Source organism: Scardinius erythrophthalmus (assembly GCF_964197995.2).
Source record: "Scardinius erythrophthalmus genome assembly, chromosome: 2".
NCBI classification, from domain to species: domain Eukaryota; kingdom Metazoa; phylum Chordata; class Actinopteri; order Cypriniformes; family Leuciscidae; genus Scardinius; species Scardinius erythrophthalmus.
Genome location: NC_138222.1, coordinates 23,038,944 through 23,064,165, shown reverse-complemented (window position 1 = coordinate 23,064,165; position 25,222 = coordinate 23,038,944). Strand labels below are relative to the sequence as shown.

General features: G+C 36.6%; 1 protein-coding gene across 4 annotated transcripts in view; it reads left to right on the top strand.

The window, feature by feature from the left end:
* Window positions 1-747: 747 nt before the first annotated feature.
* LOC308706940 (protein phosphatase 3 catalytic subunit alpha) overlaps window positions 748-25,222 on the top strand; it is a 277,717-nt gene continuing 253,242 nt past the window's right edge. For all 4 annotated transcript variants that reach the window (XM_081392867.1, XM_081392865.1, XM_081392866.1 and 1 more), the window contains exon 1: window positions 748-1,025. In XM_081392867.1, the coding sequence (XP_081248993.1) occupies window positions 965-1,025 (61 nt within the window). In that variant the 5' untranslated portion in view covers window positions 748-964. The remainder of the gene's footprint in view (window positions 1,026-25,222) is intronic.

Sequence of the window (25,222 nt, the reverse complement as noted above, 5' to 3'; positions counted from 1 at the left end):
CATAGATTAGTGATAACCTTGGTTAGAATGGGTTAAAAATGATAACAAACATATACCATTGTTTTCTAGCAGAAGTGTGTTTATAAATCTGTAACTGTCAGTGAGTTACATGGCTGCTAGATCATATGAATCCTCATATTAATTGTTTGTTGTAACTTGTTTTAAGTCAAGAAAGCCTAACGTTTAATGAATAAAATATACGTTGATTTCTTTTTGACACACACACACACACACACACACACACACACACACACTCACACAATCTTTATTTGGTAGTGGGGCTAATCAAATTGTTCCAATCTGAACTTGTTCGTTCAATATCATACAACCTTCTCTCTATACACAGTTTATTAGGCGGATCATATTGGCAGTGACAGTAGAATTACTTATCCAGATAATACAAGAGATGAACGTCTGAAAATGTGCGCATGCAATAGCCTACACAGTTAGCCTGGGTATTAATGCAATGCACTTATGTGGACATGAAACATGAAGCTAACGAGAGAGAGAAAATTCTCCGCAAGAGTAGTCTTGCACATGTTAAATGAAACACTGCAATTATGCTCCCCTCTTCAGAGTCCAGTACACAACTGTAATATGACAATATTTACGCAGACACTAATGATTGACATCACAGCAGACCATAGGGGAAGCACATCTTCAGGGCGGGAGGGTCCTCTCCACCAATAAGTGGCGCCGTCAGGGTAGTGGGCGTGTCCTTTAACGGCTGTATGTTTGGTTGTGCTCGCTGAAAACTTGATACAGTGTTGCAGTAAATCAGACAGAGCTACAGTAACAGCGTTGAAATTTGTCACCCTGTTGCAAGTATTTTTGGCAAGTGATACAAGCGATCGATATCACTGCCGTCTCCCGTTTGGGGAAGAGTTGAGTTGTTGAGCAAGGAAGTACATCGGATCGTTTTAAAGAACAGTTTCAGAGAGAATCGACACAAATTTGACTGGAAATGTCTGAAAACAAACCGAATGATGATCCGAAGTTATCCACGGCGGACAGAGTGGTTAAATGTAAGTAGAAATCCCATGCCACTCAAGACCGATCGGGCTAACGGGCTATTTAAAGTGAGAAAACATTGAGATTTGAGTGTATGCGTGTACCTGAAATGAACAGTCGTCCTATGGTTTGGTTATGCTCTATAATAGGCTGTGAGATATGCCCATGGACAAATGGGTGGTAGACGGGCTGTATTGGTAAAAGTAGGAAGTAATGGTAGTTGTAATAATGACAGAGTGTTTGCATGTCTTATTTTTCCAAAGAAACGCAATTTTCAAGTCAACAAAATGTTTTTATATTTGCAACAGTTGTAGCTCGTGAGTTTTAATGGACGTGTTATTGCGCGCTGGTTCTTTTGGACAAAATGTAGATTTTGCACAATACTGACTGACAGCTTGAAGGAGCCAACGTAACACTGGGTTTAGGAATTTTGCATGCTCGTTTTTACTGCCTGATGATCATTTTGGACAATGATGAGGCAGCATATGACAGGTTGGGGCCCCTGACTGTTTGGAAACAATCCCTCTCCATGTGGCTCTGTGCATTCAGTGCAACAGACACACTTGCCGTCATGTCCCATTTGTTCTTCCTCATCAAGTCAATTGCTATCATTATCATATTGTTGTTACTGTCACTGCAGTGTATCTAATTTTCTGACACACAGCACTCTGCTGTACTCTGGTATACCAAAACACACGGAGAGCAACACTATTGCACATATCCTATGAATGGCTATTAACTTCTGGCTTGTAATGGCTTTTGCATCAGGCATAACACTGCAGCAGATCCAGCTGTAAGAGATCACACAACTCAAAAGCTCGGACAACTCCCCTCCCAGCCATAACCATACAACAGCTTCCTACGCCCAACGAACATTCTCTCACTGATGTGATTCAGTAGCCAGACTGGGGTTTTATAAGTGTGGGGATCTGATATGAATTGATTGCTCTCATAAAGGAGCCTGGACTGCTCAGATAACTCATTTACCTTCCCCTCAGCTCTTAGGGTGGCCCCCGTGAAACATCAGTTTCCTCTCACTGGTTTGAAGATGGAAAAGGCAAGGGCTGGGAGTGCCTTAGGAAGGAGTTGCACTTAAATGTTTAATGAGATTATTGCACAATGTGTCAGCTTGATAAGGGAAATCTAAGTAATGGGAGCTCCAGAAGTCCTTACTGCTCAGCTATGGTGTTAAGGGGCTTAAGGCAGTAGGTTTTAGGTTAGGTCAGGACTGTTTAATTATCTGCAGCACTTTAAGAAATAAATTCTCATACGACTGTATGAGAAATAGTGTGTTTATGCTATATTTTTTATAATATACAGTATGTTGTTCAGCCTTAAATATAGGCCTAGGTGATATAATACAATGCATAGCACAGCTATTTCTCATTTTTTTTATTCAACATATCATTTGACTCCCATGCTTTTAGTGTCAATGTTTTCTAAGTTTAATATGTTGTTTGGGAAAGTCCAGTCTTGTATTGTGAGCGCTGCATCATTTATTATTGTTTATTCAGCTGCCACAGCTTGGCCTTTCTCTTGTTTATGGTTTTGTTTTGTCTATTGATAATTAAAAAATATATATAGCTAAATTTTTAACATGGTCACAGCATTAATAAAAATAATTTCCTAGTGTTTTGAATTATTATTATTATTATTTTTTTTTTTACTGTAATAACTCAAGAAGGGCTTCTGGGCCAGTTTGATCAGATAGAGAAGCTGAATTTAAGTGAACAGTTTAGCACGGATGATTTCTTTTGTAGCTTCTGACTGAGCAGCGCTCAATCAGACAGATCTATTATCCTCCATTCGCTCTAAGCTGTTGAGAGATGAAGCTTTTAGTCGGGTGCCCTTGCTTTTAAATGATCTTCACCAGGCAAGGAGCTTTTATGTAATGCCACTTTTTCATTTTCACCCACCACTCCTAATGCTAATAGAGCCTTTAAGTTTTCAGACTAAAAAGGAAAGAGGTACAGAAACAGACAGACACTGGGAAAGACACTTCCATGGTCCTTGGGTGTGACTCACTCTGGGACAAATTTCAATATTCAAGCTTGTTCTTCATTTAGACTTTGTTTTTGCGCTCTGTTAGCCCATTTCCAACAAAATGTTGTTGGTTCTTGTACTGCAAACCACTACGTTTCTATTGACTTGAGATCTGAAAATGACAAGTGACTTTACTAACCAAGAGAATGTTTTAAAATCCAGAGTAGTTTTATTCACTATCACTGTGCAACTGTCAGATATTGTAAGGAATAGCCTAATATTCATAGCAATCAATTCACACATATGATATTTGCTAATAAAAATATTTTTTTGACAAACTGAGAAAATAATTTGGATATCAAAACTGGTTCATATTGCCACATCTAGGCATGCACCGATATTAAAATTCTGGCCAATACTAATATGCCAGTAATGTTAGAATGACCAATAACTGATAAATGGCCAAAATTAAAACTCTATAATATATATTTAATAATATACTACTAATAATACTATTTTGTTTAACAAAATATATATATATATATATATATTTTTATATATTATATACAGTATATATATATATATATAAAATAAATAAATAAAATCAACCATATTAAATGCTACAAGTAAACTTGGGCATCACAATATTATAATATACAGTGTGAATTTTTTTTAATTTATTTTGCGATTAAATATAACACTTAACAGTTCTTAAAAGATTGTGTGTGTGTGTGTTTTTTTAAAGATTAAGTGAGCATTAGATTGTGGCTCAGGTAATCTAAATGTAAAAATGAGAAATACTATTATGAAATATCGGCTAATACTGATAAATTACAGAAATACTCAATATCAGCTGTTTATGATACAGATATATAACTACCATTTAAAAGTTTGGGGTAAGTACTTTTTTTTTTTTTTTTTTTTTTTTTGCAATTGGCCGAAAGTGACATTTAAGACTTTTGCAGTGCTACAATTTTTTTCAAGTAAATACTGTTCTTTCAATGTTCTGTTCATCAAAGAGTCCTTTAAAAAATGTGTTATGGTTTCCACACACACACACACACACACACACACACACACACACACACACACACACACACACACACACACACACACACACACACACAAATCAATCAATCAATCAATCAATCAATCAATCAAGCAGCAAAACCATTTTCAACTCTGATAATAAGAAATGTTTCTTGAGCACCAATGCAGTATTAGACTGGTTTCTGAAGGATCATGTGACATGTGAACTGGAGTTATGGCTTCTGAAAAATCAGCTTTGCTGACACAGTTTTAAATCAATTAAAATTTTAAATTAATTAACAATAACTTATTTTAAAGCTGTAGTATGTCACTTTTGCCTCTCTATCACCATATCGGTTTGAAACATAAAATTGCAATTCCTTGCAGATTTTTTTTTTCTTTTTTTTTTTTTTTTTTACATGGGTTGTGCTTCAGCATTTCTCCTCTGTGCAGATGAATCTGTGATCACCACATCAGAGCAGACCTGGCATTGGATATTGACATGACAATAAGAAGTACATCCTACTTGGCATATATCCGACGAAAAATGTGATTGAACAAGTAACATATCTGCTGCTTTTGTTCTATTTAAAAAAAATCTTACCAACTCTAAACTTTTGAATCTATTTTTCATTCCTAGCCACATCAGTTACTTGCAGTTTACAGAGGTTTTTTATTTATTTTTGGATAGGATGATCTAGTATTGTTTCATGTCAGTCTCTCAGTGAGGGATTGTTATTTTAAATATTGGTACGGTTATTATCCAGCCCTTGGCTTCTGACATTAGTGGTTCCTGGTTTGAAACCAGCTATTTGTAAGCGGTGGAAAAGCACATAGCGGTTTCAGATTGGACTGGCTTTATTCAGTACAAAGAAATCTTCACAGATTGTTTCATCAGGCACAGAAGTAGTAGAATCTCTTACTTTGTGTTTTCAGTGATCACTGTTTTTAAGCATTCCAACAACTGTGTACCATGAAAAGACAAGATAAGATAGTGCCTTGTTTACTTTTCACGTTTCTCTTTACTTAGGTCAGGGCTGGATTATATTTTTTTTAGAGTATTCCACTTTGATAAGGTTAGCACAGGCTGTCTGGAAAGTAGACAACATAGTTTTTTACTTCTCCCTGTGAAGTCCATCTAAACTCAGCGTGAGACCATTGTCTGCTGGTTTTATGCTGCAGTTAAAGACTAATAGCATGTGACATTTGACTCTTGAACGCAGGCACTGCACACAGTGAGGAGGGGAACCACCATCTCGGTAGCTGATCCCTGCTGGATAGCTGAGTCATTTTTAGCAACAGAACCTTAAGTAACACGGCATACCTCAATGTTGAGACACCTGTAGAGAAAGACTCCCTTCTGTTGACTTTCACTCACAAACTCAGTTCTGCTTTCAACTTTTTATTCTTATACCTTTAATATATGTGATCAAACCACTTTTTACTTTAGAGAAGAGGGAGTTAGATGATTTATGTATTAAACCTCTTACAAACCATTAATTGCGGGAACAGACCCTTGTGTTAGTTTGCCTTATATTCTGACTATCAGTATCAAGTTAGGCCATGTCCACACTAATACGTTTTCGTTTGAAAGCGTATATTTTTCTCTCCGTTTTGGCCTTCCGTCCACACTGAGACGGTATTTTTATTAATGAAAACGCACTCCAAAGTGGATACATTTGAAAACGCAGTTTTCACGTTGTAGTGTGGACTGTGAAACCGGTGGTATTTAAAAAGGATGACGTAAATTTAGTCATGTGACGCATATTGTACCAATAGATATTCATGTTTATACCAGTATTGTGCCTGTTATGTGCTATTCACTTTCACACTATTGATAAAAATATTATTCATTGCACACTCTTCATATCACAGTCCTGCAAAGATGACAGAATTTACTCACATTTGTTGTCCTGCGGCAATACATGAGAGCAGTCGCGTTTTAGACCAAACATATGGTGACTGCGACCATCACTGGACCGCATCAGTGAGTGGTGAGATATTTTACTAAATAAAATGATCCTGTCAGAAGAATTGCGCGATAACTTCATTATTTATTTTTCCATCTGAATCATACCAGCTGATCTTTTGTCGAGTTTTACGCATGCGCAGTAAGGTGAATTTAGCGTTTTCAGGTGTTTTTCAAAAGTTTCTCATCCACACTGAAACGTCCGAAAACGCCTGAAAACGCTAGTGTGGACGGGGAGAGTGTTTATAAACGAAAACGCCGTGTTCAAATGTATCTGGATTAATGTAGACGTAGCCTTAGATACTCTTTTCAACTTTTAGCCTTTTTTTCATGGGAAATGTCAGAGTCACGTCTTTCATCTTTGTATTTGTTATGTCACTTCCATAAATAAAGAGTGTGCGGTGGGAGGTGTGTTATTTCTGGCAGCTTGTAGCTACAACTAATTAGCACAATTAACAAAATAATTAATATTTTTTTGGGAAAGTAACAAACAAAATACAACTGCTATCAATGTTGGATTGACTTTTCAGAGGTGGCGACTACTCTGAGACTTCAAAGGAATTCAAACTGACCCAGATGTTGTCTTTTTTTCCCTCAATAGATAAGAGATCTAACAATCCCTATGTTGAATGCCAGTGTTGCCTTACTTTTGTAATATTACTTATTTTAAAATTATTGTTTTCAATGAGTCGAAACAACAATGGTCAAAAGAACACTGTTCAAAAGACATTATTTATTTACTGATATTCATGAATATTCATGCCTTTCCTAGTTTTACACCTAGGAAACACCAACGTAAAAAACATTCCTAGTTTTACACCTCAATTGCCAACACAATCTCATGCCAAACTCACGCTGTTTTAATGCTCTTTAATGTGGCATGACAGATCGCTGTAACTGCATATCTGTTCACACAGCAAAATGGAACGCACGTGAACTACTACTTTACTACTAGTTATAGCACAAAATAAACATGAATGTACATCAGAAAGTACGGTATGTCGAAAGATGCAACTTACCGAAATGTATCAAGCCTAATTAAATTTTTTTTTTAACTGCTGGAATATGTCATATTACAGCTTGTGAATAACATGTCATGGAATGCTTTTCACCTCAGGAAAGCCACTCGTTACTTCCCTAGAGAAATGAACTCTAGAGAGGAGCATTTTAAAAAAATATATGTATTATATTATAGGCTATATTCATTATATTTTTACTTAACCTTTTGGTGTCTTAATATATGTTTCAACAACGAATTGGAGTAGAAACAAAAGTATATCATTAGAAAGTAGATATACAATTATGTTATCTTTAAGTAATAGCAATTGAACCTAATAGTCTGGCTCTCTTCTTAATTTGAACATATCAATAGTATTTTATTTTATTTTATTTTATTTTATTTTAAAGGTTTTTGTAATGTATTTTGCAAAGATGAAGTTGACAATGCTGACTCACCATCTCCACTGTACAGTGGACGTGTCTTTTGAGAGAAATGCACCTTTTATATGGATTAGATAAGCAGAGAGTATTTCTTTTCATTTTTAATTGATTCGTTTAAAAGTAGACATTTCAAGCTTTCTAAATGATGCGCTCCTCCATTTCATTAAGAGACTGAAACAGCAGAAAGCGCATCCTGTTTGTTTGTTTTCTTTGCGCGCTATACTTTAGCTTCCACACTCTGCACATACACATGACTTGGATATGGGCCTAATAATAACACACATTTATTGGTTAATGATAGACTGAGCAGCCAAGTTGCTACTTGCATGTTTCAAACGATAAGCCATATTTGAGGTTGATGGATGATAGGTGAACGTTTTCTATTTCCTGCCTGACATACTGTAGTTACACAAGGACCTGGCGTTAACGATCTGTCCTTCGCGAACTGCGTGACTTCACCACCATTTTTTTTTTTCTGCGACTAACCGACTAATAAAATTTGTTCGACTAAGCCTTTTCTATTCGATTAACATTTAGTTGACGATTAGGGGGCAGCCCTAGTATACACACTTTTTTGTTAAAAGGGTTCATTTTGGTACGTTTTGGTGTCAGAGGGCAGATACCCAGGGGGCAAAACACCTGTTTTTTAGGAAATCAGACATGGGCTGCTGTAAAAGGTTGTCATATAAAAATGAAATCTATGATGTCTGAGGATCACAACCTGGGTGGACAACCAGGTCAACAAGCTGCTGGAAACTTGTAATTAGGGTCAAAACAATGCTACCTCAAATTCTGCTTTAACTCCCGGAATCACCCAAACATGCTAAAAAGGTTTAATTATATTCATGAATCGTGAGCCATATCTCCCTGATACTTTATGCTAGAAACAAACTGAGCACACCTTTAGAAAGAGTGGAAGATCAGCTTTCATCTGATGCCTTGATTGTACATGTAATTAGAATGTAAGAGTTAACAATGCGTCTTAGTTCACAGGTAGGCAAAAAAAAGAAAAAAATATTGAACATTCCATTTGTAATCGGTGGCATTCTTTTCCCTTTGTTGTTGTTAAAATAAACAAATTACCATGTGAAGTTAACTTTTACTAGATGAAATCATATTTTGATCATTTTCACTAACCAGACAGTCCTCATGGCCCATAACACATTTAGAGGGAATTTAATTTCAAGCCCATAATAGCCTGTCAATTCAAACAAGGTCCAAGAAAGAAGTTTACCATTGACTTATGTTAATAGTATACTGCTCTGTTTCTGTATGTACAGTATATCGTTTGCATATTTATGCAATATCTATTATTTGTATTGCAATGTCTAGTTTTTCTAATATTCTTTCACAAGTGGGATAGCTTTATTTATTCTATCGAAATAAAAAAAAAAGGATTTGAGGATTTTGGGTTAGGCTGGTTATTGTTCAATCCTGGTGTTTGGAGTGTGAGACAAAGGTACTGACAACTAAATGTTGAAAGACTAAAACACACAGGAGTCATGTGTGGAGTAGGTTTAAAAGTATTTACTGATTAAAACTGTTACATTAAGTAGCAATTTGTAAAAAAAAAAAAAAAAAAAAAAAAAAAGATTAATGAAACAGACAAACAGATTAAAATTCAGGGTGATAACTAATTTCTGTAGCAATGTTTATACTTTTTTTTAGCTGTTTTTAGAGTCACTGCTGCTGTCGCTGCTCTCTAGTGTTTCAGCATGCTGTATCCCCAACCCCTGGCAACGGCATCCTATGTAGCATGGAGCAGTTCTTCTGACAACCTTTAACCAGAGATGGGCACAAATACATCAAAAAGTATTTAATTACAAATACTTACTCATCAAATGTATTTAAATAAAATACAAAATACTGCTGTGAAAAAAGTATTTAATTAAAATACAAGTCATCTGTAATTTGAAAATACAAAAATATATTTTTACTTACAGTCTTCTGTAGTGTAAGTGTGGCGTTAGATACATGTAAGAGTCTGTCACAATAAAAGATAATTATGCATATACCACTTATTGTATTATATTACACAAAAACTAGTTAACGCTGCTGTGAGGGCATTTCAAATAGCGCGGCTGTGACAAAGTTGACAACTTTCTCTCTTCCGACTGCCATTATCTATTTTCTTACTCTTTTTGAAAGTTGTGAAAACACTGTTTATCATGGATAGATGCACTTTTATGATGGATAGATGCACTTTTATGATGGATAGATGCACTTTTATGATGGATAAATGCACTTTTATCATGGATAGATGCACTTTTATGATGGATAGATGCACTTTTATGATGTATAGATGCACTTTTATGATGGATAGATGCACTTTTATGATGGCTAGATTTAACTTTTATGATGGATAGATGCACTTTTATGATGGATAGATTAAATTTTATGATGTATAGATGCACTTTTATGATGGATAGATGCACTTTTATGATGGCTAGATTTAACTTTTATGATGGATAGATGCACTTTTATGATGGCTAGATTAAATTTTATGATGGATAGATGCACTTTTATGATGGATAGATGCACTTTTATGATGGATAGATGCACTTTTATAATGGATAGATGCACTTTTATGATGGATAGATGCACTTTTATGATGGATAGATGCACTTTTATGATGTCTAGATGCACTTTTATGATGTCTAGATTAACTTTTATGATGGATAGATGCACTTTTATAATGGATAGATGCACTTTTATGATGGATAGATGCACTTTTATGATGGAATAATGCACTTTTATGATGGATAGATGCACTTTTATCATGGATAGATGCACTTTTATGATGGATAAATGCACTTTTATGATGGATAGATGAACTTTTATGATGGATAGATGAACTTTTATCATGGATAGATGCACTTTTATCATGGATAGATGCACTTTTATCATGGATAGATGCACTTTTATGATGGATAGAAGCACTTTTATGATGGATAGATGCACTTTTATGATGGATAGATGCACTTTTATGATGGATAGATTAGTGCTGGGCGGTTTACCGGTTCATACCGAATACCGGTGTTTATTTTTGTTACGATATGAATTTTTAATATACCGCAATACCGGTGTATGTCGCTTTAATCGGAACGCGGCGCAGCGCGACACAGTCTCACCCCTCATTTACAACACACGTCTGCGGCGCATTACAGCTGCGACAAGGTTTTATTCCGTCCTCCACGCGGTGCGTCAAAATAGACTAGGCGCCTATATTTAGCGAAGCGGCGCGGAGAGCCGCTTCTGGGAAGCTTCGATCTGAAACACAAGCATTGACTAGAATGGGCATGAGACGTGTGGGGGTGAGAGTGTCTTTTTTCTCGCGGCGCGCGTGTTTTTATACTGTATTAACGTATCTGAAGTGAACTGACGGTCTTTAGAAAAGTTTCTTTGTTATTACGATTGAATCTTTCTTTATCTTTCCTGATAAAGCAGTGTTTATGAGCGTTGCTGCTTTGTGTACAGCCGTTACCGGGGAAACCACTGTTTCTGCCGCTCCTAAAGCGCGTCCTGCTGGCACCTCTTTGTAAACAGCCTTGCAAACCTGTATTATTAATATTAGTGTGGATTTTTTCTATAATATTCACTCATGACAATAAAAGAGGGCATTATAAGTAAATCTACTGCAGTATTTCCTCTCTCACTCAGTAGAAAATGTGGTTAACACCCATCATGCTTGAAAAAAAAAAAAAAAAAACGGTAAAAACCGTGAAACCGGTATAATTTAGAAAAAAACCGTGATGTTGATTTTTGGTCAAACCGCCCAGCACTAGGATAGATGCACTTTTATGATGGATAGATGCACTTTTATCATGGATAGATGCACTTTTATGATGGATAGATGCACTTTTATGATGGATAGATGCACTTTTATCATGGATAGATGCACTTTTATCATGGATAGAAGCACTTTTATCATGGATAGATGCACTTTTATCATGGATAGATGCACTTTTATGATGGATAGATGCACTTTTATGATGGTTAGACGCACTTTTATGATGGATAAAGGCACTTTGATGAAAAATATACCCATTGACTGTCATTATAAAGCTTGGAAGAGCCACGACACTTTTTAATATAACTCTGATTGTATTCTTCTGAAAGAAGAAAGTCATATACACCTAGGATGACGTTAGGGTGAGTAAATCATGGGCTAATTTTCATTTTTGGGTGAACTATCCCTAGGACCATAGACATAAAATACAAATAGGACTACCAAATTGCCTATCACAGTTTTTGGCAAGTAAATCACGTGATGTGACACATCCTATTGACCCTGTTCACATTCTGGGTTTCTCAGAAGTGGAAGGCGTCATAGTTGGGTTAACTTCTATAGCAGTGAATGAAAGACTACATTAAATATATATTTTTGTGTTCCAATTTGCTCAAATAGCAAAAGAAAAACGCCACAACAGCGTTTTCACAACTTTCAAAAAGAGTAAGAAAATAGATAAAAAAAGAAAGTTGTCAACTTTGTCACAGCCGCGCTATTAGAAACACCCTCACAGCAGTGTTAACTAGTTTTTGTGTAATATAATACAAATATAGTGGTATATGCGTAATTATCTTTTATTGTGACAGTATGTGGCAACATGTACGTTAAAAGCGCATCTTCTGCACTAAACAATGATATTGCAATATTCTAGACTCTTACATGTATCTAACGCCACACTTACACTACAGAAGACTGTGAGAAAAAATATATTTTTGTATTTTCAAATTACAGATGACTTGTATTTTAATTAAATACTTTTTTCACAGCAGTATTTTGTATTTTATTTAAATACATTTGATGAGTAAGTATTTGTAATTAAATACTTTTTGATGTATTTGTGCCCATCTCTGGTTAAAGGTTGTCAGAAGAACTGCTCCATGCTACATAGGATGCCGTTGCCAGGGGTTGGGGATACAGCATGCTGAAACACTAGAGAGCAGCGACAGCAGCAGTGACTCTAAAAACAGCTAAAAAAAAGTATAAACATTGCTACAGAAATTAGTTATCACCCTGAATTTTAATCTGTTTGTCTGTTTCATTAATCTTTTTTTTTTTTTTTTTTTTTTACAAATTGCTACTTAATGTAACAGTTTTAATCAGTAAATACTTTTAAACCTACTCCACACATGACTCCTGTGTGTTTTAGTCTTTCAACATTTAGTTGTCAGTACCTTTGTCTCACACTCCAAACACCAGGATTGAACAATAACCAGCCTAACCCAAAATCCTCAAATCCTTTTTTTTTTATTTCGATAGAATAAATAAAGCTATCCCACTTGTGAAAGAATATTAGAAAAACTAGACATTGCAATACAAAAAATAGATATTGCATAAATATGCAAACGATATACTGTACATACAGAAACAGAGCAATTTACAATTAACATAAGTCAATGGTAAACTTCTTTCTTGGACCTTGATTGAATTGACAGGCTATTATGGGCTTGAAATTAAATTCCCTCTAAATGTGTTATGGGCCATGAGGACTGTCTGGTTAGTGAAAATGATCAAAATATGATTTCATCTAGTAAAAGTTAACTTCACATGGTAATTTGTTTATTTTAACAACAACAAAGGGAAAAGAATGCCACCGATTACAAATGGAATGTTCAATATTTTTTTCTTTTTTTTTGCCTACCTATGTATTAAGACGCATTGTTAACTCTTACATTCTAATTACATGTACAATCAAGGCATCAGATGAAAGCTGATCTTCCACTCTTTCTAAAGGTGTGCTCAGTTTGTTTCTAGCATAAAGTATCAGGGAGATATGGCTCACGATTCATGAATATAATTAAACCTTTTTAGCATGTTTGGGTGATTCTGGGAGTTAAAGCCGAATTTGAGGTAGCATTGTTTTGACCCTAATTACAAGTTTCCAGCAGCTTGTTGACCGGGTTGTCCACCCAGGTTGTGATCCTCAGACATCATAGATTTCATTTTTATATGGCAACCTTTTACAGCAGCCCATGTCTGCTAAACCCCCTTTGCCCCCTGGGTAAGATACAGAAAATTGCACCTACTTAAATATAAAAGAAATACATAAAAGATATAGAATCATAGAAAGCGTGTTATTTCATCAGTCAATAATCGTACTGTCAAAAATTCACATCGGGACATCCCTAGTTACCAATACCCTTTGTACTGTGCCCTTTTTGATGTGAAGAAGAGCCTTTGGATGACAGTTGCTCAGAGGCGTCAGCTGGGTAGGTATATTACTTGAGATCTCCACTTACCTAGCAGTCAGTGGCAGGACAGTTTCTGAGAGTGTAGTGTCACAGTGTTTTCTTGTGGTGGAGGTGTTGGAAGTTTGTAACACTCTTCCGCTGCTGCCAAGATACGAGGGCTAAAGCGACAGGCGGAAGTCTTTCTTTCAGAGATCCACGGGAAGGGAAGGAGAGAAAAGAAAGAAGGTTGCAGAGCGAGCAGCCTTTTCTGTGTTGACACTTTCACCCAATGACAGCTCTCTTACGCAGTCACTGCAGTTCCAAAACAGTCCAACCTCTGCTGTGTTTCTTTAAAATAGATATGTACCCTCTCCTCACCTCTATCACAGCACCACCAGAGTACACTCAACATGCACATGGTGACCTTGGCTCACTCCCACTCAAATCAGTGTGCACTTTTCCCCCCGAGCCCTCTAGTAGAGCTGGTCATAATACTCTACCTTTCATCCTGTTTTTGGCCTCAGACAGAATGCGTGAAGAGGTTTTTCCTCAGGCAATACATAGTCAGCCCAGGGGTCCTCCAGCGAGAGGAGGTTTGTCCATCTGTTCAGGCTGGCGGGATTTCGAAGTGTGTGTCTGAAATTGCTTAGCTGCAGTACAAATTCAGAGAAGAGTGCTTACAGTCACTGCAGTGTCAAAAAACATGTTATGTACCTCCCAAATGTGTTTGTGTTCTCACTAATGCTAGAGATACTCCTATGCTCATATGAAGAATGCAGCATCACAACAGATTTCAAAGTATTTGATGCTTTTCATTGTCTCTCCATCCCAATTAGTATACTGTCCACTCAAAATAGTATCTGAGTTTATAATTAAATGGATGGTTCGGAGTAAAATCAACCTAGGGTCCTTTGCACCATGACCTCGAGCCAAACACCCCCCCAGAAGCCTTTTTTTCCCTTGGTTGAACATTATTAAAGTTAGAGCTTATTTAGAGAAATCAGCCGGATGGCTTAGTGCATGCGCTAATGGATCCTATGATGTATCTTGTAAAGTACCCCACTAATAATGCCCAGAATGGTACCAAACTTATACAGTAGTACAAATAGGTTCTGTAACGAGGCATTGGGAAAGTTTGTAAGTACATCAGGAGTTTATTTAAATAACACGCAGAAAACGATGCATAAGGATGTAGTGTAATGACTCCCAGTTCCAGGAATGCACTAATATTTTGTTGGTAGTACCAGTTTGCAACAATTATTAGTTAACACTATGTTGTTAACACTTCGGAAAAAATAATTAGTCATTACACTACATCCTTATGCATCGCTTTCTGCCAGGACTTTTACGTGCTTTTCCCAAATCACTGAAGTGATGTCGACGTCTGGGTTAGCAGTAGCATGAGCCGTCAGGCAAGTGTTATTTAAATTAACTCCTGATGTACTTAAAAACTTTCCAATGCCTCGTTTTATGAGTACAGAACCTATTTGTACTACTGTATAGGTTTGGTACCATTCTGGGCATTATTAGTGGGGTAATTTACGAGATACATCATAGGATCCATTAGCACCTGCACTAAGCCATTCGGCTGATTTCTCTAAATAAGCTCTAACTTTAATAATGTTCAACCAAGGGAAAAAAGGCTTCTGGGGGGGTGTTAGGCTCGAGGTCATGGTGCAAAGGACCCTAGGTTGATTTTACTCTGAACCATCCCTTTAATGTATCCCAATTCACTCAACAGCTTAAAGTAGCTGTTTGACTACATATCTGTTTGAACAAACAGCTGACGTCACAGCTGTATTCAAACTCGGGTAACTATAGTGACAGAATCAGAAGCCCTATTCGGACGGGACTAGTTTAACTTGGAGAGGTGGGGTAAAGTAATAATTACCAGAGTTTATCTGTGATTTTAGTCCCGTCCGAATGTGCCATCTCAGTAATCATTACGGATAATGTCAGTAAAGATTACGACAACTTTTACCTTCATTAAAAAGGTCCGGAAAAATTACCTCAGATAATACTAATCCCGTGCGAATACACCCGCTGTAAATATGTATGTAAATATTTAGTCATTTTCTGTTTAAAAGTAGTTTTCTGCGTTTTTTCAAGTATGGAGACGTTCTAGTCAGAAGCTGGGACAAGTCTGTGGCAAAACACAAGTGTTTTCCACATACCATTCAGATCAGAAAGAAGATCGAAAGCACTTGTTAGAGGTATGAAACATCTTTTAGGGTTAGGTAATTATTACAACTTGTCAGCACAATCTTATAGTTCACTGTAACCTATTGATGTCAGACAAAACTTCTTCAAAAGGATCCTCTTGTTTATCAGTCAGTTACTTTTTTTATTTGTCTGTTTTGATCATTTCAAAACTAGTGTAATCCACTAGTATTTAACTTTTTACTTCATACCATAAAGTTTGTGTACTCAGCCTTGTTGTTCAACCTATTAGTATGTCTCTGTGGGCCTAGCATGGTTTTAACGGTTGCAAGAGGTGTGGAATGTGAGCTAGTTTATGCATTTCAGCCTGAGGCTCTTCATGGTGGTTTGTGTTGCCCTGCAAATGACATCAGCAATGTGGTTGACTCTACCTTTGGTACTGAAACCCCTCATTCCACAGCCACTAATACCACCTGAGCATACCATGACCCCTTATTAGATGATGTTGTCATTACTTTAGCACAGGTTATTGATATGGAGCAAAGGAAAGCAGAAAGCCTGACCATACTATGGACCATTTGATGGATTAAAGCGCTTCAACTTCACTAGATGTAATGGGACCTATCTCACACTTTTTTTACTAGCATTACACCTTGCTATCCTTTTTACAAATGCTACCCTGATGATTGCTGGAAATTCTGGGTAAACGGGGTATATGAAAATATCCTGACAGAGCTGGATTTAATATTGCAGAATGATATAAGCCTGAAAGACTAGCTTCTTCTAAAAGTCTGCACACGAATGGCTCATACGAATGGCTCATGCAAATTATTTCAAAGGAAAGAACATTTGGTTCAGCTCTGTGAAATATGATTTGTGTCCTGTGTGTGTGCGTTTAAGACCCGTCTATTTCTGTCATCAAGACCGTTATCAGTGGTGTTTATTTTTTGTCGTCTTCATCTCATAATCACTGAAGTGTTTAGGGCTTCTGGTAACTTATCAGCTGCTTTGTGATGTTTGCAACTAGTGGCACCAGTTGTCACCAAAATCCATATCATTAAGAACATAGTGTGATGAGCCCTGATTCAGATGTGAACCAAGAATCATATTCATAAATATTTCAGTTAAAAATGTTTGTCTCCTGCAGGTCACAGTACATTGATCTCCATCAGAAGAACCTAACTAAACTGACTGCACTAAATTACTTTTCTTGTGTAAAATGATGTGCACACACCGTAGGTCTGGACAATATTGAATATCCGCGATTAGAAATGCACTGAAAGGAAAATTTTGCAGGAATGTAAAATTCAGGACACGCACACCAAAATTAAAACTGACACTTGTACCCTACTACAACAAAATACACAAAGGACAAAATGCATTGTTTTATTTTCTAAATTAGTTCAGGGTTCAGTAATAGAAGTTCAGCGATGTGCCTTGTAGGGTTGCAAAGGGGCGGACAATTTCCGGTAAATTTCCAGAAAGTTTCCAGTAAATTTCCATCGGAAGTTAAGCTGGGGAATTTTGGAAATATTCATTACCACGGCAACTGCTTGCGCGTAGGGGTGTAAGAAAAAATCGATACACATGAGTATCGCGATATTTTATTTTGCAATACTGTATCGATTTTCAAAAACGCAATATCGATTTTTTTTTTTTTTTTTTTTACGTCCAAAAATATTCATGGTAAGACGGTGGTTCACGTTTATGTTGTTTAAAAGGCTCGCCGAACGGTGCGTGTCCACTGGCACAGAGCGAGCGGAGCAAGCGTTTTCAATTCATTCCTATGGAAGTCGAGCTTCACGCTCAGCAGTGCATTTTGGGATTGACAGCGGACCGGAGAAAGCGTTGAGAGCGACCGAGAGCGTCAAAAGGTTGGGCAGTTTTCGACTTTATGCAAATATCAAGCGAAAAACGCGGTCGGCAGCCAATTGCTGTGAGGTTCGGGATGTGACGTCTGTTTTGAGAGTTTAAAAATATGCAAATTGTGCCGGAGTTTATGCTGGATTTAGTGCGTAAATCATTTTGTTTACAAATTAGACGCTTTGCAGTTGTTGTATATGTTAAAGATTTTATTTTGGATGTGTTCATTGTGATTATATTGGCTGGATTTATAAAAGTTTATAAAATTAAAAGGATATCTTTGCTTGGTGCATTTGGAAACAAAGCTTATCTATTTCTAAATGGAATCGCGTGCATTGCTGGTGATTATAATGTCCGTGTGTTGAAAAAACTTAGATTAAACACAACAGCAACAGACACACCCCAAAGCGGAGACGTTACAGCGTTGCCAGCGGCACTGAGCGGAGTTTTGCCGCTGTAGTGGACACGCACCGTGACAGCGGACCGGAGAAAGCGTTGAGAGCGACTGAGAGCGTCAAAAGGTTGGGCAGTTCTCGACTTTATGCAAATATCAAGCGGAAAAACGCGGTCGGCAGTTTATGATGGATTTAGTCATTTTGTTTACAAATTAGACGCTTTGCAGTTGTTTATATGTTAAATATTTTATTTTGGATGTGTTTATTGTTATTATATTGGCTGGGTTTATAAAATTGAAAGGATCTTTGCTTGGTGCATTTGGAAACAAAGCTTGTCTATTTCTTTTTTTTTTTATATATAGTTTTATTTGTAAGTTATGATACATGAAACAAAGCAAATATACATGACATTACATTTGTCATTTTTCTTTTACAAAATCAGACTATATACCAACCCCCCCCCCCCAAAAAAAAAAAATAAATAAATAAAAAAAAATAAATAAAATAAAATAAAATAAAATAAAATAAAAATAAATAAAAAAAAAATTAAAAAAACAAAATTACATCTAAAAAACACAACAGCAATTCAGACCCCACTTAATTGGCTGTACTTATCATTAGCATAAAATCTAAAACATAAAACATACGGAATGTTAATGCAATTAATTTGCAGTAAGAGAAGGTAAAAGCTCCAGAAAAGGTCCCCAAATTTTTTCAAAAGTTTTTGGTGATTTCCTTACATTGAAAAGGATTTTCTCGGGGGTGCAATATGAGATGAGTTCATTGATCCATTGTTTTCTTGATGGAGAATGAGCCGACTTCCAGTTCACTAATATACATTTTTTCCCCGCAGTTCCTGCCAACAGTGTGAAATACTTTTTATGATGAGAAGGACCTAATAAATCAGTATCCCCTAATATCCAAATTCTAGGATCGTTACTAATTGGAATATCTATAACCTTTGAAGATACATCAATTATATATTCCCAAAAATCATTCAAAACAGGGCAATTCCAAAGCATATGGAGTAAATCTCCTTCAGATGCTTTACACCTTTGACATTTTGCAGATATATCAGTATTTAACATGTGAAGTTTCTGAGGAGTATAATATGTTCGATGCAGGATATTAAATTGGATTTGTCTATGTTTGGTAGATATTAACATAGTTTGCATTCTTTCCATAATACATTCCCACTCCATCAGATCATATTTACAGTCAAGGTCTCTTTCCCATCTCTGCTTCAAGATTACGTTGTCAAATGGCTTAAAATTATTTGTTAATGTACTATATCCTACAGAAGCAATACCCTTTGGGGAGGACACAATCGTGTTAAACATAACATTTTCAAACGGCGATAGCATTGGACTTTTAGGAAATGTCTGGGGGGTGATCTCTTTGACCCAATGCCTGACTTGTAAATATTTGAAGAAATTATGTTTTGGGATTTTATATTTCTGGGATAGAAATTCAAAGCTCATTAAAGAGTTATTGGCATACAAGTCATCCAGTGTCTTTATACCTTTACTCGCCCATGCTTTTAGAATACTATCAGCAATACCAAGAGGTATAATAGGGTTTTCACAAAGGGGTAGATGCCTTAGCGGAACAGCACTAAGACCGCCTATATTATGCGATTCCATCCATGCGAAAAATGTATGAAGTATTAATGGGTTTTTAGTGAATGTAGACAAGCATCTTTTTGACCCCAAGAAGGGAACAACCTTTAGTGGGATGGAACCCATCTCCCACTGTTCTATTACTGTCCAGCTAGTATCAGCCTTATCAGGATGCAGCCAGATCCATATAGGCCGAAATTGCGAAGTTAAGTAGTAGTGTCTAAAATTTGGAAGTTGTAGTCCGCCTTTTTTATATGGTGCTTGAAGTTTAAGAAGTTTTACTCTGGGATTTTTGCCTTTCCATAGAAAGTCAGAAAGTGCTTTATTTAGTTCCGTAAAATACGACTTGGGGATGTTCAAGGGGAGACACTGAAATTTATACATATATTTAGGTAAGATTGTCATTTTTATAACATTGACTCTGCCAATTAATGATAAGGGTAATTCTTTCCATTTTAGCATATCATCTTTCACTCTGTCCAGAAGTATGGAGTAATTTTTTTTGAACATGTCATCATGTTTTAAGTCAATCTGAATACCTAAATATTTAAACCCATTAGTACACAGCTTTAGTGGTGTAACTATATATTTTAACTCATCTGGTATATTAATAGGAAATGCTTCACTCTTTTCATAATTCAATTTATAGCCAGATATATCACTGTATTCCTCAAATACACGTAGCAAGGGGGGGATAGAGAATTGTGGATTAGTCAGATATACCAACAAGTCATCAGCATAAAGGGATAATTTGTGTTCATTAGTACCAATTTTAATTCCCTTAATTACATTATGGGACCTTATTGCAATAGCGAGGGGTTCGACAGCCAGGGCAAATAATAAGGGAGATATAGGGCAGCCTTGCCTACAACCTCTAGATAATGTAAATGTATGTGACGTAATACCATTTGTGTATATTTGTGCTTTAGGAGAATTAAAAATAGTTTTTAAATATCCAATGAACTTCGACCCAAAGCCCATGGTTTCTATAGTTGCAAAAAGAAAAGTGGGCTCAATTCTGTCAAAAGCCTTTTCGGCATCCATAGACAGAATAAACATGGATAATTTCTGATTTTGAGCAATATCAATTATATGTAATAACCTTCTAATATTATCGGAGCCTTGTCTATTCTTAACAAATCCTGTCTGATCTGGATGTATTATTTTTGTTATAACAATTTCTAATCTTAGGGCAAGCAATTTGGTCAAAACTTTATAATCAGCATTAAGGAGACTTAATGGCCTATATGACCCACATTTTTGCCTATCTTTCCCTGGTTTATGAAGTAATGTTATTGTTGCCAATTCCAGGGAATGTGAAAGTGAGCCTCTCTCAAGTGATTCTTTAATCATGTTTGTAAAAGGAGTTAATAATGTATTTGAAAACGACTTAAAATACTCAATTGGGAAGCCATCTGGTCCAGGGGCCTTGTTATTTTCCAAAGCATTAATGGCTTTAAGTACCTCATTCTCAGTTATGTCTGAATTCAATAGTATATTATCTTCATCATCAATCTTAGGTAACTGTATTTTATTTAAAAAAGATTTAGCTCCGACATTTTCCTGACAGTGATCAGTTTTATATAAAGTTTCATAAAAGTCCTTGAATAAAGTATTAATTTCTTTAGGATCTTTTATATATCTTCCATCATTTGATTGTATCATGTGAATATATCGATCTGATTCTTCTTTTTTAATTTGCCATGACAATAATCTGCTAGTCTTATCTCCAAATTCGTAGTAGTGATATTTTGTTCTTGCCATAATAGACTCAACCTTCTGGGTGCACATGTTATTATATAATACCCGTTTTTTAGTAAGTTGTGTCAAGCATTCTTCATTATTAGTCAATGAATGTTCTAATTCCAATGATCTTATTTCTTTTTCTAACTCTGTTAAAACAGCTCTCTTTTCTTTTTGTTTATAGGCCCCGTATGAGAGAATATGTCCTCTCATGAATGCTTTAAGTGCCTCCCATATAACTGAATGTGAAGCTGAATTAGCATTAGCTTTAAGGAAAATTTGAATTTGAGTTGTCATAAACTGGATAAAATCTGGGTCTTTCAGCATATAAGTTCTAAATCTCCAGTTTTTGGAGTAGGGTAGAGCCATTGCTGGTTCCCACGTAAGCTTGACAGGGTTGTGGTCAGAGATGGATGCAGGAAGGAAAATACAGTCCTTCACTTGGTAAGCTAATGTTTGTGATACTAAGAAGAAATCTATTCTTGAGTAAACATTATGTACATTTGAATAAAATGAGTAGTCAGTTTGGTCTGGATAGAGATTGCGCCATACATCATACAGCCCCAAGTCAGTCATGCCTTGATTCAGAATAGCTGCTGCTTTTGATTTATGACATTTTTTTGAGGATCTATCCTTAAGAGGATCTAGAACTAGATTAAAGTCACCTCCAAAAATACAGTTGCCCTTAACAGTAGCTAATCTTAATAGTAATTTACTAAAAAAAATTGGGTCATCATGGTTTGGACCATAGACATTTACCAAGGTTATATTTTCCCTGTTCAATTCACATTCAACAATTACATATCTCCCAGCATTATCAGAGTGTGTATTTATCAGGTTAAATTGTATTTTTTTATGAATTAATAATGCTACACCTCGACCACTAGATGAGAATGATGAGTAATAGACCTGACCAACCCATTCTCTCTTAAGTTTTCTATGTTCCTGATCTGTAAGATGAGTTTCCTGAATAAAAGCTATATCAGTGTTAACCCTTTTTAAATATGAAAGCACCTTTTTTCTTTTAACTGGATTATTTATACCCCTAACATTCCATGATACACAATTTAAAGTACTAGCCATTTGCCGTGAGCTTTAAAGTATCCGTGCAGGTCTCCATTAACATAATGTTTTGCTATTACATAATAAATGTACATCTTGCTGCGTGAAAAATGAAAAATAAAAACAAAAATCCCCCTAGGTAAAATTTTAACTTCAAGAAAATGAAGAAAAAAGAAAGAAAAAAAAAAAAGGCAAATTAGCTCGCCTTTAACCCTTTGCTACTGAACTTGTAGCTGACAGTAACTGATGAGCTATATATTCATCTATATGACGTGTCAACTCTCCTCCTCCGCTAAAATATAAGTGTATCGGTCAGTATCTTTCTATTATCATTACACTTATTGAATCGCGGACAATTAACAAACTTAAATTCAAGTATTCGACTATATTACAAACTAGACTAGATGAACAGTCAATACAACATTGGAAAAATTGTGGTCTTGCAACGTTGCGATATTATTTGTTATGGCCTTCTGTCAACAAAATAAAATAAGAAAATGAACAATCTATACTTAAGACTCACATGTGATCTTTATATGAAGGCCATTAGAGAGTAACGTATCTCAATTCTCATTCAGGAGTGGAAGCATCTGTGTCCTTGCTTTGTGAATCAATAAAGTTCTTAACCTCAGATGGCGTAGAGAAGATCTTGGCTTTACCCATGTGCAGGATCCGAAGTTTGGAAGGGTATACGAAGGAGTACTCGATTTCCCGATCTCTCAACATTCGCTTCACCACCGTGTAAGCCTTCCGATCATTCTGCAGCTCCGCGCTAAAATCAGGGAAGAGATGAATGCGCCGGTTTTCATAGTATAGCTCCTTACGTTCTCTCGCAAGTTGAAGGATTTTCTGCTTCTCTCTAAAGTTCAGGAATTTCGCCACGATTATCCTTGGAGTCGTTCTGTTTGACGAAATATTTCCAGTTCTGTGCGCCCTCTCAATTGTCGGCGGAGATGGAAAGTTTTCGGCGCCAAGGATCTCTGGAATAATGCGTTCCAGAAACGAAACCATATTGCCTCCCTCTGATTTTTCTGGCAAGTTAACAATACGAATGTTAGATCTCCTGCTTCTGTTCTCCAGGTCTTGCACTTTATCTTTAAGGTAGGAGACATCCTTCTCCAAGCAACTGACTGTCGATCGAGTGTCTCTCAAGTCGTCCTCTGTGGCGCTTACTCTAGCTTCGACCTCGACCATCTGTTCAGATAATGTTGTCATAGAGGTTTCGATACGGGTCAACTTGGTCTGAATGTCAATAGTCATCCTGTCAATTTTTTTGCTGATGTCCTCTTTGCTGGCTTTGATCTCTTTCCACAGAGTCTGTAGTGATACTTCACCTTCCACATCTTCGGCCATATTAGTTAACGTGTCGAGGTCGTCAGTTTCGGCAGTGTTGCTAATTGGTCGTGTTTTACGTCCTTTTCGGCGTAAATTGTGTTGTGCCATAAACAAAAATGTATTTCCAGATACTAATAGACTCAAATGTCTTCCAGTTAGGGAGATTAATGAAGGATTTTCGACGAATATTATAGCTAATCAGAGGAGCTCACTAAAGCACGTCTTTCCTCACCGCCTGCATCACGTGGCCCCAAGCTTGTCTATTTCTAAATGTAATCGCGTGCATGATGATTATACTGTCCGTGTGTTGAAAAAAAACAAACACACTCGTAACAGACACACCCCAAAGCGGAGACGTTACAGCGTTGCCAGCGGCACCGAGCGTAGTTTTGCCGCTTAGCTGTAGTGGACGGCGCACCGTGAAGCTGCGTTCACACCAAACGCGAATAGAGCGTCTGGCGCGAGTGATTTCAATGTTAAGTTAATGCAAAGACGCGTTTACGCGCGTCTGGAGGTCCTGTGGCGCGAATGAGGCGTTTAGCGCGGCAGACGCTAATTCGCCTCATTCGCGCGTCCAGTTCTTTTAAAATCTTTTATCACATAAAAACTTGATTTCAATAGGCCTATATGACACATTCATTTTGTTCACTTTCATTCATTTTCGTCCAGTTCACGTTGTTGTTTTGTATTGTGACAGGGGCTATGTATTTTCTTTTATTATGGCCTACTTGAGAAATATAAAAATTTGCTCACTAAGAACCTGTGAACCACAATACCAAACTGGCAGTCTGATTTTCTGTGAACTGAATTGTTTACCTAAAGTAAACTTCTTTGACTTTTATGCACATCATGTCTTTTTTTAAATATTATTTTTTCTAAAATTATAGTCCTACTTTAAAAAAATCCCAGTATATCGCCTTATGCACAGTATCGAAATATATTGCAATATATTGAATCGTGACCCATGTATCGTGATACGTATCGTATCGCCAGATTCTTGCCAATACACAGCCCTACTTGCGCGTCCTCTCTTAAAGTAACTGTACACATAAGAGACGGATAGATACATTATTTAAGGTTATTCTAATTCGTTAGAATATTGATATATGAACTTGTTGTCAAGTAAGCCCCGTTGCGAGCATGTGCGTCTCTCTAAACTTTCAGTGTGCTGCACTGCTCTAGTTGACTTCTGCGCCTTCCCTCCCCCCCGAAAATATCACGTTAATTTTGAAAACGTAATTCCTTTTGTGGATCCTCTTGGTCATTCTTCATGTTTCTTTGACAAATATCAGTGTCTCAGTCTCACACACGCTGCATGCGAGTTAACCACGCCGAGTTACACAGAATAAAAAAAATCTGTTATGGTTGACATTTTCTTCCGCGGTAACAATATATACCGTCATACCGCCCAGCCCTACTTATGTGGTAAATAAAGT